At 35.6% G+C, this 13,197-nt stretch overlaps 1 protein-coding gene across 3 annotated transcripts in view; it reads left to right on the top strand.

Annotated features, from left to right (window-relative positions):
* The window catches only part of TBC1D5 (TBC1 domain family member 5), a 321,912-nt gene that overhangs the window by 130,084 nt on the left and 178,631 nt on the right, over positions 1 to 13,197 (top strand). For all 3 annotated transcript variants that reach the window (XM_066555139.1, XM_066555128.1, XM_066555119.1), the window contains exon 4: positions 2,264 to 2,399. In XM_066555139.1, coding sequence (XP_066411236.1) covers positions 2,300 to 2,399 — 100 coding nt within the window. In that variant the 5' untranslated portion in view covers positions 2,264 to 2,299. The remainder of the gene's footprint in view (positions 1 to 2,263; positions 2,400 to 13,197) is intronic.

The raw sequence follows: 13,197 nt of genomic DNA, 5'->3' as shown, positions 1-13,197 counted from the left end.
CAGCACATTTTGCTGAGCCTCATATAGAATTGTTCAAGGCAATTCTGTGGTTTAGTGGTGTATTTTGTCACATGACTTTATGATTGTAATAATTTGACATAAAGTTGTACCACTGCTCAAGTGTAAGTCCTACCTTCCCTCGGTTACTGCCTCCTTGTTCCCAAGACCTTCAGATGTTCCCTACTAGCTGAACAGAAGTGAGAGATGGTGGGATCATTTCATCACCACTGTAACACAAGTGCCAGGGCACACAGAGGATAAACCCCTCAGGGAATACAGCTGAGAGAGCATGCTTTTGAAAACAGCCTGGGTGCACTGGTTTCACGTAATTGCCTAGTATTGGCCCAACTAATTAATTATCCTGGGATTTTTGGGTTTGGGGGGTTTTTTCCCTCATAACTTAATAGGAAAATTAAGAAGGTATAGACCATAAAAAGTCTTAAGGATCCCAGTTCCCCTTCATTTATTGACAGTAAACTGAAGGTATAAAGCCTACCTGGTCAGTGCCATACCTTCTAGGAACCAAAAAAAAAGCATAATTGAAGTGATTTCAAATTTGTTAATATGCCAGTCCTGAAAGTGTAGATGCATACCTCTTCTAGTATCTCTTTTTATATTTTTTTCTAAATATAATTTTGTTGCTGTTAGAAAGTTATGATACTTGTAAACAAAGCAGTTAAAGTAAGTGATATTTTAAAACTCATCTGGCAGTTGTAGGTAGCTACTTAGTGTGCTTGGGCAAATCAGACCTATTTAGCTGGCTTAGGTTTTTTTGTGCTGTGAGTTAATAAATTGCTGTACAGTGACTAAAATGCAGTCTTGACAAATGTACTCTTGCACTGTTAATGCACTGGAAAGGTCATTTCTCTTTCTTATGCATGATCATAACATCGTCTGCTTTTCACCCTCTTATTGGCATCCTCTAATTTGTTGCAGCCAGTATTAGCTTCCAGCACTCCTCAAATGAACTTCTAACATAGTTCTTGTTCAGTTGCTTGATAGTGATGGGAGTGCCATTCAGGAGCCTGTGATGATGAATCTGCATCACCTACTTCCTAAAGTTTTATTTCTGCCATTACTTCCCTTTTGGCCTTCATTTTTGGAAGACGTCTTTGTCGATTACGTTTCTTAAAATACTAGTTGATTACATTTCTTAAAATTCATCCTTAACATCATCTTTCTAGAAGGCCATCCTGGTTTAGGAATGGTGTTCTCCAGTTAAGTTTTCCACTGAAACCATTGCATGGCACACACAGGTCACTTGCTGACTCCCCCCTTCCCTCCCTCCTCCCTGCACTGGGATGGACAGAACTGGAGGCACAAAAGGTACAGATCACAGGTTGAGATGAGAACAATTTACTGGAAACAGCAATGAGATAAGAAAAACGAACAGTGACAGCAATGATGCGAACAACAACAAGAGAAGAAAGAAACTGATGACAAGACAAGAAACATTCTTGTTCACTGTGGAAACCCTAACAACAGATAATAACAAACCACTCCCTCCAGATGAGAGTGGCATTACCCAACCTCTGCCGCTCCTACTTGACCAGAAAAAAAAACCTTCTTCCCAGAAAAGACTCCCTTCTCCCTGCCCTGGTAGTGACATGACATGGTATAGAAAAACCTCTGGGTCCTGGCCATGCCACCTCCAGGCTACTGCAAAACCCTATTCTTGTCAGTACCAAGACAAAAGTTAATATAAATCTTGATAAAACCAAATTCATCTATCATGCTAGTCAGTATTAATCCATTCTCTTTTTGTGTGTCTGTCGCTGTTATGTTATACTTGACCTATGATTTCTGAAAAAGAAGTGGTTAAAAGGAAGATTTCTGGGATGAACAGTCTTGGGTCCAGAAGAGTGATGATGATGGTCTTTCCTCAGTTTTGCTCTATAATCTTCATCATGCCCAAGAACTAGCATCAGTTCTCCTTGGAATCAGACTAAAAGATGAGTAGGGAAAACTAGAAGAAGGATGGAAAGAAGCTCTTGCCCTGTTTTACAGTCTTCAAAACTACACTTGGACTTTTACTTGCAGTGTGATATTTGTAGGAACTATAACAATTCTTTTGGACTCCAAATAATACAACATTTACAACGTTCAAATGGAAACACTATTGTTCTGCTAATTAGACAACTAATGGTGATGATGTGCCTGGAAAATAAGGGGAGGTTTTAAGTACTTTTGCTCTTGACTCATGTGATTGAAAAATAGTTAAAGGAATACTGAAGTGTTTGTTTCTCTGGTTTTTTTCTTCCAGATAAATACTCATCAGTTGGGATTTACTACTGCCAGTATGTATCATTCTGTGTCTGAAACCAGTCACCCTTTGCAAACAGAGGAACAAGAGATAGGCATTGATCCCTTGCAGAGTTTTTTGAACAAGCCAGGGGAAGGTGAGTTTGTATTTCTGTACTTTTTTTTGAGTTTATACCTTATATAAGTGTGTCATAATAACTGTACCTGTCATAATTTGTTTAATTCACTCAATGAAGTTGAACAGGGCAACTTAAAGAACATTTCACAGAGTATGTGAGGAACATTCTGACACTAATGAAAACAACGAAAAGTCAACTTTCAATTACAGAAAGAAGCATTAGCCAAATGTTTAATGTGCTGTCATCCTTTTTTAATCATAAACCAAACACTGACTTCAGCATAAGAATATTGAAATGGAGCATGACTTTATGTTACTTTCTCAAGCATGGACTCTTACACTGCTTTGGTTTAGGGATCTTTTTTTTTTGTTTTCTTTTTTTTTTTTTTTTGCCTTTTTTTTTTCTTATTTGGTTCTGCAGTAAAGTTCAGTACATTATTTTGGACAAAATTATGCAAATACAAAGTCTGATTTTTGTTTGACTCAGCCCCTATGTTCTTATTTGAAAAAATATCTCAAAGCTGAGATAGAATGAATAGGCTCTAAAGATAGAAATTACTACATAACCTGAAGCAAATTAGTTAAATGCAGTATTTGGAAGACCCTAATGAACAATGAGAACAAACTGCTTGGATAATGCAATGCCTGTCTGTTTTGCTCATCTTTTCTACTTATTTGCTAGTAGTGACAGGATAGTTGGTTAGAAGAAAGTGATAAGCTTAATGAGAAAGCTGGTCCTTGTCATGAAAACATTCCTCAAGTACTCAGTTATACACAGTGGCACCTTAACTACCTGTAATTTTCCAGTCATTGAACACATGTACCAGGAGGGCAAAATAAAAAATTTATTTTAAATTACAGAGTTGAAACAACTTTGTCACATTTTCTAAGTCCCTCACCCAGATCAACTATTCTATGTGGGTGTATCTTTTTATAAATCCTCTGTTTACTAGTGCTTATTAAAAAGCTCTGTCAAGTTCTGCTCAGTCAGGTTTATTACTTCTGTTTAGAAGAAGCTGATGTTTTGCTTCCAAATATATTGGTAAACTTCATTGTCCCTTTGAGTTAATTTTTTCACTCTTTCTTTATTGGTTTACAAAGCTTCTTCAATGTTTAAAAATGACAATGTACGTCATGGAGAAAGTATTTTAAAACCTGACGAATAAATGGAATAGCTTTTCTAGGCAGTGTTTCTTTTCTATCATATTTGACATCTTAACGATATGAAGCCATTTTAGCCTGATAAACCAAATGCATTTTTGTACATATTTTAGAAACTTGAAAATAATCTTTTTTTCAATAACCTAAAATAATAACCATTTTCAAGAGGACAAACAGCTTGCTTCTAGTCTACCCCAGTCAAGAAAAAGATAAACATTTTCTTCCAATTGCTATTTGCTTTAAAAAAATTTGATAATTCTTTCAACTCTGTTTCAAGAAAAAGCAAAATTTTCACCCTGTTAAAAATACACCGTAAGTTAATTTTACCCTTTATTGTGCCTAGAAGCGATTAGTTACCTTGACTGAAAAGGTTTCTCATTTTTATCCCAACCTTAACATTTCTGTGACATACAAAGTTATTAGGATTGAATTGATGTTTAAAAGTGCCATTAATTCATTTACCCCAAATGTTCATTAACAATGTAAATGTATGCTGATGTTCTATGAGACAAGGAAGTGACTAATGACTCTTCGCACTAACAACACTTAAAATGAATAGAAACTTTAGATAGCTAATCTTGAAGTAATCAAGACCCTCATTCAGCTTGGCATCTCTGTATGCTCTAAAACAGCTGTCAACTGTTAAAAATATATACACAACACACACATACGCACATGCGAGGATAAAGATATGTAAATACATGGTTCCCCAAGTCATAAAGGTTACCAACTATGGTACATTTTTTATGTTCTATCTATGTAAATATTTTATATAAAGCATCCATTTCATCTTCATAGCCTTTTTTGCTGTGAAACACATAGTGCATTTTAATTTGAAACTTTATATATCCAGAATAGGTCTTAGAAGTTTTAATGTTTCATTTTAAATAAAGCATGTGTATGGTTGGTGTTAGCTCTTTAGGCATCAAAGTATACAGTTGTTCCTGTCCATGCAGTGTGTCCGTCATTGTCTTCACAAAAGTATTTCAAGACAAGGTTTTTCAATGCAGCCTCAAGTTTCAGGGGTGATACAGAATCAACTTGGTGAAAATCTCTATGTCTCTATGTTAATTTTTTTTGTATCATGAATCACAGAAATACGGTGGAGTGGTGGTCCACTGGAGATGTTCTGTGCAATATTGTAGAATATCAGTATATCTAAATTGTGTTTTTGAACATGGCTGAATGCTTACCTTAGAAGCAAAGTGATAAAAGCCTTCACTGAGATGAGGTGATTGGAAAAAAGCACAGCCCTAATAAGGGTGCTGAAAAGAAATATTTAGTTACTGATCTAGTCAGATTTCTAAATCTGCATGAAGTGTTGTATTTTTAGCATGTGCAGTTGATACCAAAACTTGATGGAGAACCAGAAGATGTCATGTCCAGCTGGAGTTACAAAATTCTCTCACAGTTTTCATAAAATTAAAGAAATCTCAAAAATACACGGATTGCTCTTAAGTATAGCTGCTTGGAAAACTGCATGCGTCGACTACTTTTTGTTCATTTGCTGTCAGCTTGAAAGGGTATATTGGATAGGATTCCAGAAATATGTTGAGTCTAGTAGTACTCAGTGCTTTTATTAAAAATTCAGTGAAGGAATAGAGAGAAAACGTGGTTTATTTGGGACAGGACTGTTGACATAATGGAGAGTAGATGTAAAATTCAAAGTATTCTTAAGATTTTGGAGAAGTGGCCTGAGAAGATTAAGACATGGTTCACTAGGAGCAGCTGCAAGGATTAATGTTGCAGATGCTAGGCATGAGACAGTTACCTAGCTGAACAAATCAAAGTAGATCATTACAGATGAGGTAAGTGTCATTTGGAGAAAGGTCTGGGTGTTGGTAGCTCTCCAGATTTTATATACTCATAAACTTTGAATCTTAAGTTATGATGAGCCATGAGAATGTGCTTGTTTGCAAGTTTAAAAACTTCAGAATAAGCCTTTAACTTTAAACATCTTTTTTCTGTCCCTTTAAAACATTTTCGAAAATCCATTAAAATAGTATTTTTGTCCTTTTCTGTTGATTAATTTGGCCTGTGTTATTTTCCTTATGTCTGATTTTTCTTTCAAGATACAAAAAAGGTACATGCCAAAAAATGCACTCATTTATGCTTTTTTAAATAGCATTTTTAAATAGTTGATTAGAAATTTATGGCAGGGATTCTCACTTTTGCAATCTGATACTTCAAATGGAGGATTCTAGTTCTTTTAAGAAATTTTAATTTTTGGTTGTTTCTTGTGGATCTGGTTGTATTTTAATTTACACGCATCTAGATACGTGTACGTTATTATGTTTTGTTTTGACTGTGGTAGTCTTTTGACTTGATGACATCTTTCTGCATTCTCTCTTCTAAGAATGATCATGCTTTTACTCACTTTATTCTAACAAGGTTTTTGTATGATCCCCTCTGAAAGAGGGATCTTTCAAAGAGAAATTGGTGAATCATAGCTCTGTCTCCAGCAAAGACTTTGTGAGACCTGAATGAAATTTCAGAAATACTGTTGTACCTTCTCCCTGCATATTGCATCTGACAAACTGTTTTTCTGACTTCCAAATGCTTAAGGTTTCTGTTATATTGAAATGGAATAACTAGGTTAACTTTCTGCCATGAATTTTCACTCCAAGTTACAGCATCCACCACATTCCAACACAAGTTTTGAAGAGCGTGGTAGGTAGTATTCCCATTTCATTGATATAATGAGAAAGTTGATCCTCTAAGGACAGACTGGAACAATGCATTTAATACTCTTCAATTTAATTTGCTCAATATCACAATTAATACAATTAAGGTCACTTGAAACTATTAACAAATTGGGTAATTTACTTTAACAATGTCAGTGTGTTCTCACAATTACATTTGCTTTAATTAGTGTACAAGCTATTATTTAATAGCATACTTCACATAGAAAAATGTAATGTGTTTTTTGTTCTCAATAGAAGAAAAGGGGAAACCTTTAATGGGTCAGAGTGTTTTGCAGTTTGGCAGGATATATTTCATGTGTAAGGGCTACAGTTGGTGGTGAGGACAGAGAAGGCTGATGTTGCTGGAAGGACAAAGGTAACTACTGGAGTGTGTGACTGAAAGTAATCCAGTTGAGCCAGATAAGTTCCTGACCTCATACTTACTATTGCATCCCTTCTGATTCTCAAACCTGCCGTGAAAAAATATGAGAAATTATAAGAGAGCATTCATATTTCCATTTTGGCCATATACTGTGTGGGTGTTTCCATTGCTTGTCTCTGGACAATTATGCTATTCTGGTGTTAACCTCATAGCCCTGATCACTAGAAAGTATTTCCATGGAGAACTATACCTTATGTGAAATTTAAGATTCCTGGTTTATATTAGTGTCATACAGAAAACAAGTAGAAAACAGAGGGGAATGAAGTAATAAAGTAAATGCCATCTTTTCTGGACAAAGCATGTGTTATCAAATAATTTCCCCAAATCTTTAGTGTAATTGACATGGACTGTTTTGGCTCTAGACGTTCCTTACAGGGTTAAGTGAATTTTTGCTGTCAGAAAATGACTTTATCATCTAACTGGTCCTTAGCTACTCAGTGTTATAAGTTAAGGGTTTTTTCCCCTTAAAGCCCCCTTCACCCAGATATACAGTGCTAATGTGAATTGCCCTGTACAGCATTTATTTACCTCCATTTTTAGAGATCAGTTCATTTAAAGGAAAAAAAACACAGAGGTCTGCACCTCTCTGTGTGAGCAGTACGTTCCTAGGTAGAAGCAATTCAGAATGCAAACACAGCGAGTTGTTGGAAGACTTACTATTTTCTTATCAAATATTTTTGATAGCATATTTTATGACGTCATGTGTGCCATATAATGTGTGTTATTCCATCTTCTCTCCAGGGAGTGACATGTACATGAAATAGAACATTTTGTTTTTAAGAGTCCTTTTAAATATGCATGCTACTGTGTGTTTTCATTAAAAAGACAAGATTGGAACAGAGAACCTCTTTGCATTATACTGGAACAGAAGAACTGAGGGTTGTGATTGTTTCTTAATGTCTTTGGGGTTCCATGCTGTGGTTTACACCAGGCCCTGAGAAAGCCCTGTGTCCTTCACTGGGGAGTTTTACCCTTCAGCCAGAAATCTTCAGTGTGCCCCATTAGCACAGTAGCTAGTGGTCCTGTTCAAAACCTTTGTGCTTCTGCAGGGCTTGGCTTCCTCATTAAAGGCACAGGTATGATGGAAGAGAAGGGGCCATCCTCGGTCTGTTTCACTTCATATTGGATGAATAAAAACAATAATGGTTTTTACATGTTCAAACGCCATATGCTAACATAACAAGCATTTTAATATTCATTTATTAATAATAACTGCTGTTTAGCTTCCTTTAATTGAGTTGAGTTGCAACAGGATTGTAGTGACAAAGGCTTTTGGAGCAACACAATGTATCTTGAGCTAACTCAGGCTGTCACTAACTGTTTCTCTAAAACTCTTCATTTTCCTCTTTTCTGTATTAGACATTTTTATTAAAAGATCTGTTAACAGAGAAGCTATGCGTGTTTAAAAATGCATATATTTAATATAGTTAGTTGAAGATCTAGCTATCTTAGCTATCACACAGTACAATTTTTACTTGAAATAATGTATTTGTAGAAGTGTTGACATGCTCTTAGAAATTTGCTTCTTGTGGGCCCTTTGGTTTCAGTGCCTTACTGGAAATTTGTATTTAGGAATTGCAGGAGTTTTTTTAATTACTTCAGTTGTGGGAGCAAATGTGAGTAGGGCTACCATGGACATGTGAAATACGAGCTTTAAGAGATGGATTCTCCTCTCTAGAACTGGTAGATATGGGGGGTGGCTTCGCATGAGTTTTGGTGGCTTCACATGAGTTGCACATTGCATTAACTCCAGTTTGGAGGTTATTCTCTGACATGGGAAACTGGCAGAAACATCATGTAGGGAAATGACCTTCAGTGGTTGGTATGGCAGATACTAGGGATACCTTTTGGACAGTGATGTCTGTTCATGGAATGGTTTGGGTTGCAAGACAAATGAAAGACCATCCAGTTCCAGCCCTCCCACCATGGGCAGGAAGCCTCCCACTAAGTCACGTTGCTCAGGATCTCCTCCAGCCTGACCTTGAACACTTCCAGGGATGGTCATCCACAGCTTCTCTGGGCACCCATGACTTCTCTTCATCCAAGTGAAATTTTAAAAATGTCATTTTGGAAGTTCCACTCTAAATGAAAACAAGACTATTCTCACTAACGACACTAGCACACTACCTCAGTTAGTCATCTGAGCTGCGAGTTTCCAGGTCTTTCCAGATACAATTCTGCCTGAATACTGGCATAAATTACTTGTCAGCCTCATGTCATTCTTCTAACAACTCCTTGTGACCCTGTTTTGGGAGAGCCTGATTTGAGCGTTTCTGTTTCTTTTCCTAGTTCTTTCCAAATCCAAGTTAAAGATCAACTAGTTGGCTCTCATCTCGCTTCCTAGTATATGTGTAGCATAATAATACTTGTAGTATAAAAGGAAAAAAAGCAAGTCAAATGAAAAAGAAATTTAAATTTTTTAAATAAATATTACATGTTTAGAGAACCTTAAAATACCAAGAAGAAATTTCCATTTAAACTATAGTAACCTAGTGAACAGCAAAATAAAACAGAATAATCTTTTTTAATACAACCTCTGTAAATGTATTTAAAAGTGGTTTAAAACTAGTACATTATAAAAAGTTATACATAAGATAAGAATGAGAATACAATCATTCTTTTGAATATTTTACTCAGACTTTACACAGAAAAATAATATGAAGATTACTGGCCATAAATACCTTACATATTAAGTGTTTCCAGGAAATGTTCAAATTATGTTAAATGGCTATATCTCCTACATATGGAAAAGGCATATTCTCTTAATTTAAAAAAATTGAACTGTACACGTTTGATTGTACTTGTGTATGTATAATGAAAGACTAGTAAATCAGAATTCTAGCTGAGGCCAGCATGATTGGTACAGGATAATAATTAAATGTCTGGGTTCACTTCTGTCCTGATGTACTAAAGATTGTAATTTACAAAGCAGTGTATGAATTGTGAGCAGCTAGCTGATGTTACAGACCTCTGTATCTGAGATTAAATGTATGTTAAAACATTTTTAAAGAGCTTAACTGTCACAAATTTGATTGAATTAGAAATTGATTGTTCTATATAACAGAAATATGTCACTACAGATGGGATGTTTCCTGTCTTTCATGTATGTGGACATTTATAAAGGCCTGGAATTCCTTATTTTAGAAAGAGAAAGTTTCAACCTACTTTCACCCAATTGATACTGCAAAGCTTCAGTTTTAGGCTTTTGATTTGCTAATAAGCCTTAATCTTTAGCCTCATGGTACCCAGGGTACTCCCTGCCCTTGTCCTCTTTGGACATGCAAAACTAAGACATGTGAAAGGGGAGAGAAATAAAGTACTGTCATATTTAAGTGGTAATAAATTATCTGGTAAGATGTGTATTATTTATTGACAATCTGGCCTTTTAACAAAGAAAAATAGGCCTATGCTTAGGTTGCCACTGCAACAGCCGAAACAGCTGATACTTTAATGAACAACATACTGAGGGCCATCCAGGACATAAGGCAAATTAAGCAGGTTACAAACTGCATATCTTCTGTTTAGGTATAGGAAATCTCCCCAGCTCTGACAATTAGCTCCGCTGATCAGGCAACCAGACAGACAGAAACAGAAGGAGGCCATTTGTATCAATTTGAGGAACAGAACTAGTAATGAAGTAAAATATCTGTACCAGGTAGTTTCACCTCCGCTTTGGAACAGATATTTCTAACTGCTGGTTTCAGCTTTGCAGTAGCAAATAAATAAATAAATGTGTGCTGCTTAACAAAAGCTTATTTTCTGTTGTTTACAAATTGAGAGCAAAGGAATAATAATACTTCTAACCTAACGGGTTTTTAAAAAGGATAAAACATTTTCTGGACATACAGGCAAATACGAATCTTGGTAACCTGACAGCTTTGTTTAAACATTGAATTTGAGTTTCCTTTCATGAAAATCTTTTCAAAGTACAGCAATTCAGCTGTGAAAACCTGAATACATTAATGATGACAAAGAACCTCTGGAGTGAGCCAACATTTGTTTTTGTTCTTTTACAACGTTTCCTGATGAATTGCACATACAAAAGTGTTGGAGGTTATTTTAATTTTCTTTTCTTACTTTGATAATAAATGTCTCCACTGTTTACCTTTTTGGTTAAGGTACCTTATTATTACTAATCAGCTTTAATTATTTATAACAACATGACTGTGAAAGATGTTTCTTTGATGTCGAAAAAGTCAGGGGCCCGATCCTGACCCTATTAAAATTAATGGCTAGGTTCCAATTGGCTGCAAAGGTAACAAGCCTGAGTGCCCTTTAAGGGAAACAGTCATTTAGCCCAGGGTACTGCATTGTGGTTAGTTGGGGTTCCTGTTTTGGGAGAGTTCAGATTTTAAGCATTTAGTGTCAAGATTTGGCCATGCAGAGGCAGAACGCATATAACTGATTCTTGAAGTCAGTCCCAATTTCCATTTTGCTTGTAAAATACACAATAATTTTAAAAAGGCTAAATATACAGGATAATAAGAGAACACCTTTCTCACTAAACATGAGTGCTAAAATGGGGGGACAGAGAGAAATGTGGATAGCCTTTCTGCTTTTGCCTGTCTTTTTTCAGTCAACAAAATAGCAAACTAGCTCAGATCTAAGCAATGCTGGATAAGGACCATCACATTTCACAGGCATGTGTGCCAGCTTGTGTTTAAATCTTATTTTGTTTAAGTGAACTATCAGTGGGTTTTGTTTCTGACTATTTTAAGCTTCAGATTTATATGGATGTACATAGACACACTCTGTGACAAGACTGAACACTTCTGTCAGATCTAGAATATCTTTTAGGTATTCATAAGTATCTTTGTTCAGTTTCTTCATCATGTTACATGTTTAGTTCATTACATCAGTAGTCATGTGACTATAACATTTCAACCACAGCACAAATGACACAAAAGGATATAGCAAATGAGACTTACTTTCACCATTTGTGACAACCACACAAGGCTGTGATGCAATTTGTGCTCCTTGGTTTGATCTGCTTGAAAAGGGAAGTTGGACTTGGGATGTTTGTTTTGCATCTGTGTGCTTACCTTTTAGAAGGTGTCATATACAAAAGAAGCAATGAAATTCATTCTCATAACTGCCATAGAGAGAGGAGCGAGATTATGTGTTCTCATACAAAAAGGAAGTTGAAGCTGAAATGATAGGGCTTGTTCATACAAGAGGTCTGTAGCAGGGCCAGGAACATCATTCAAGGTGCAGGACACTGCATCAGTGATGATGCCATCCTTCAGCTCTTTCTTTCAGGCAGTTTTTGTGAGGCAGGTAGCTAATTAACTAAGAAAGTGTAACTTCGGTACAGAAAACACACACACACAAATGTTTAATGTTTTATATACAAACTTAAATAAGCATATACCATCTCAGAAATTGCAACTAAAAGTATTTTTGGTAATGGGAGTGAAAGTATTTCAAAAGATGTAGATCATTGTCACCTTTTCAGTATTTTGAGTAATTAAATAAAACCCAAATGTTTTGAATACATTTCACTCTTCCGGAACCTTTGATAAATGGTGTCTCAGTACAGATATATATTACTATTAAAACATGATTTGGCTGAAAATCTAAGGAATACTACTCCTCTTTAATGAACTGATTGTCAAAGTTGATTTATTTATGCTTATTTATTTCATAGTTTTGTATCTTAATATTGCCAGGTCCTGTCTTAAGTAGAGGGAAAATACTTCTCACAAGAATTTTTCAAAGCAAGCACAAGAGTGCTATGGTTTGCTTGACGTGGTGGTGTTCAGTCAAATTTGGGCTGAATGATCAATAAAGGTGTTTTACACCTTTAGTGATAAATTCTAAATACCTTATTTCTGTACAAACAGCTGGCAGTTAAATCTTTTGCTTGGATACTCAAGTGATGCACAATAACGCGTGAACTCTGGGATAGAAGACTATACTCAAACTTTTGAACAAATCCCATCCAGTTTAGTGAAACTGGAACCATATAATCAAAATATTAGCAACTAGTGTGTATGATAAATTTCTCCACTAAAATTTTGATATCCCATTGCAAATTATTATTCTTGATCTTCCTAAAAGTTAAAAGGCACAAACTTCATCCAGATAAAGCTTTTATGGTGGTGATAATTCTTTTCTTCTGCAAAATTTGATTTGTAATGGAATCAATGATTTAACTTTAGGAAAAATGAACAGTATAGTGTTTCAGTACTAAGTACAATTAAAGGGATAGATCATGTAATACATGTGAAAATATGTTTGCAATGATCTGATAATGTTTTGAGTTTCCTTATAAAGGGGTACATTTTTTTTAATATGTTAGTTGTAATTTTGGAAGATACCAATGTTTGTTTTGTTACATACCATTTGAAATATTTAAAGGGTGGAGCAATGAAACATAAATCTGTCCATTATTGGGCATTTCTACTTTGCACACAGATGAATTCTCATCAAATTTGATTTGCTGACTGGTGGCCAGAACAGATGTTATCTTAATCGAGGAGAGAAGCATATGGAGCCACAGGGCCACCTCCAAACTTCTGTGACCCAAT

This window comes from Molothrus aeneus, chromosome 1, assembly GCF_037042795.1.
Source record: "Molothrus aeneus isolate 106 chromosome 1, BPBGC_Maene_1.0, whole genome shotgun sequence".
In the NCBI taxonomy this organism is placed as follows: Eukaryota; Metazoa; Chordata; class Aves; order Passeriformes; family Icteridae; genus Molothrus; species Molothrus aeneus.
Note: the sequence above shows the minus strand (reverse complement) of the source record. Positions and strands in the feature narration are given on the sequence as shown.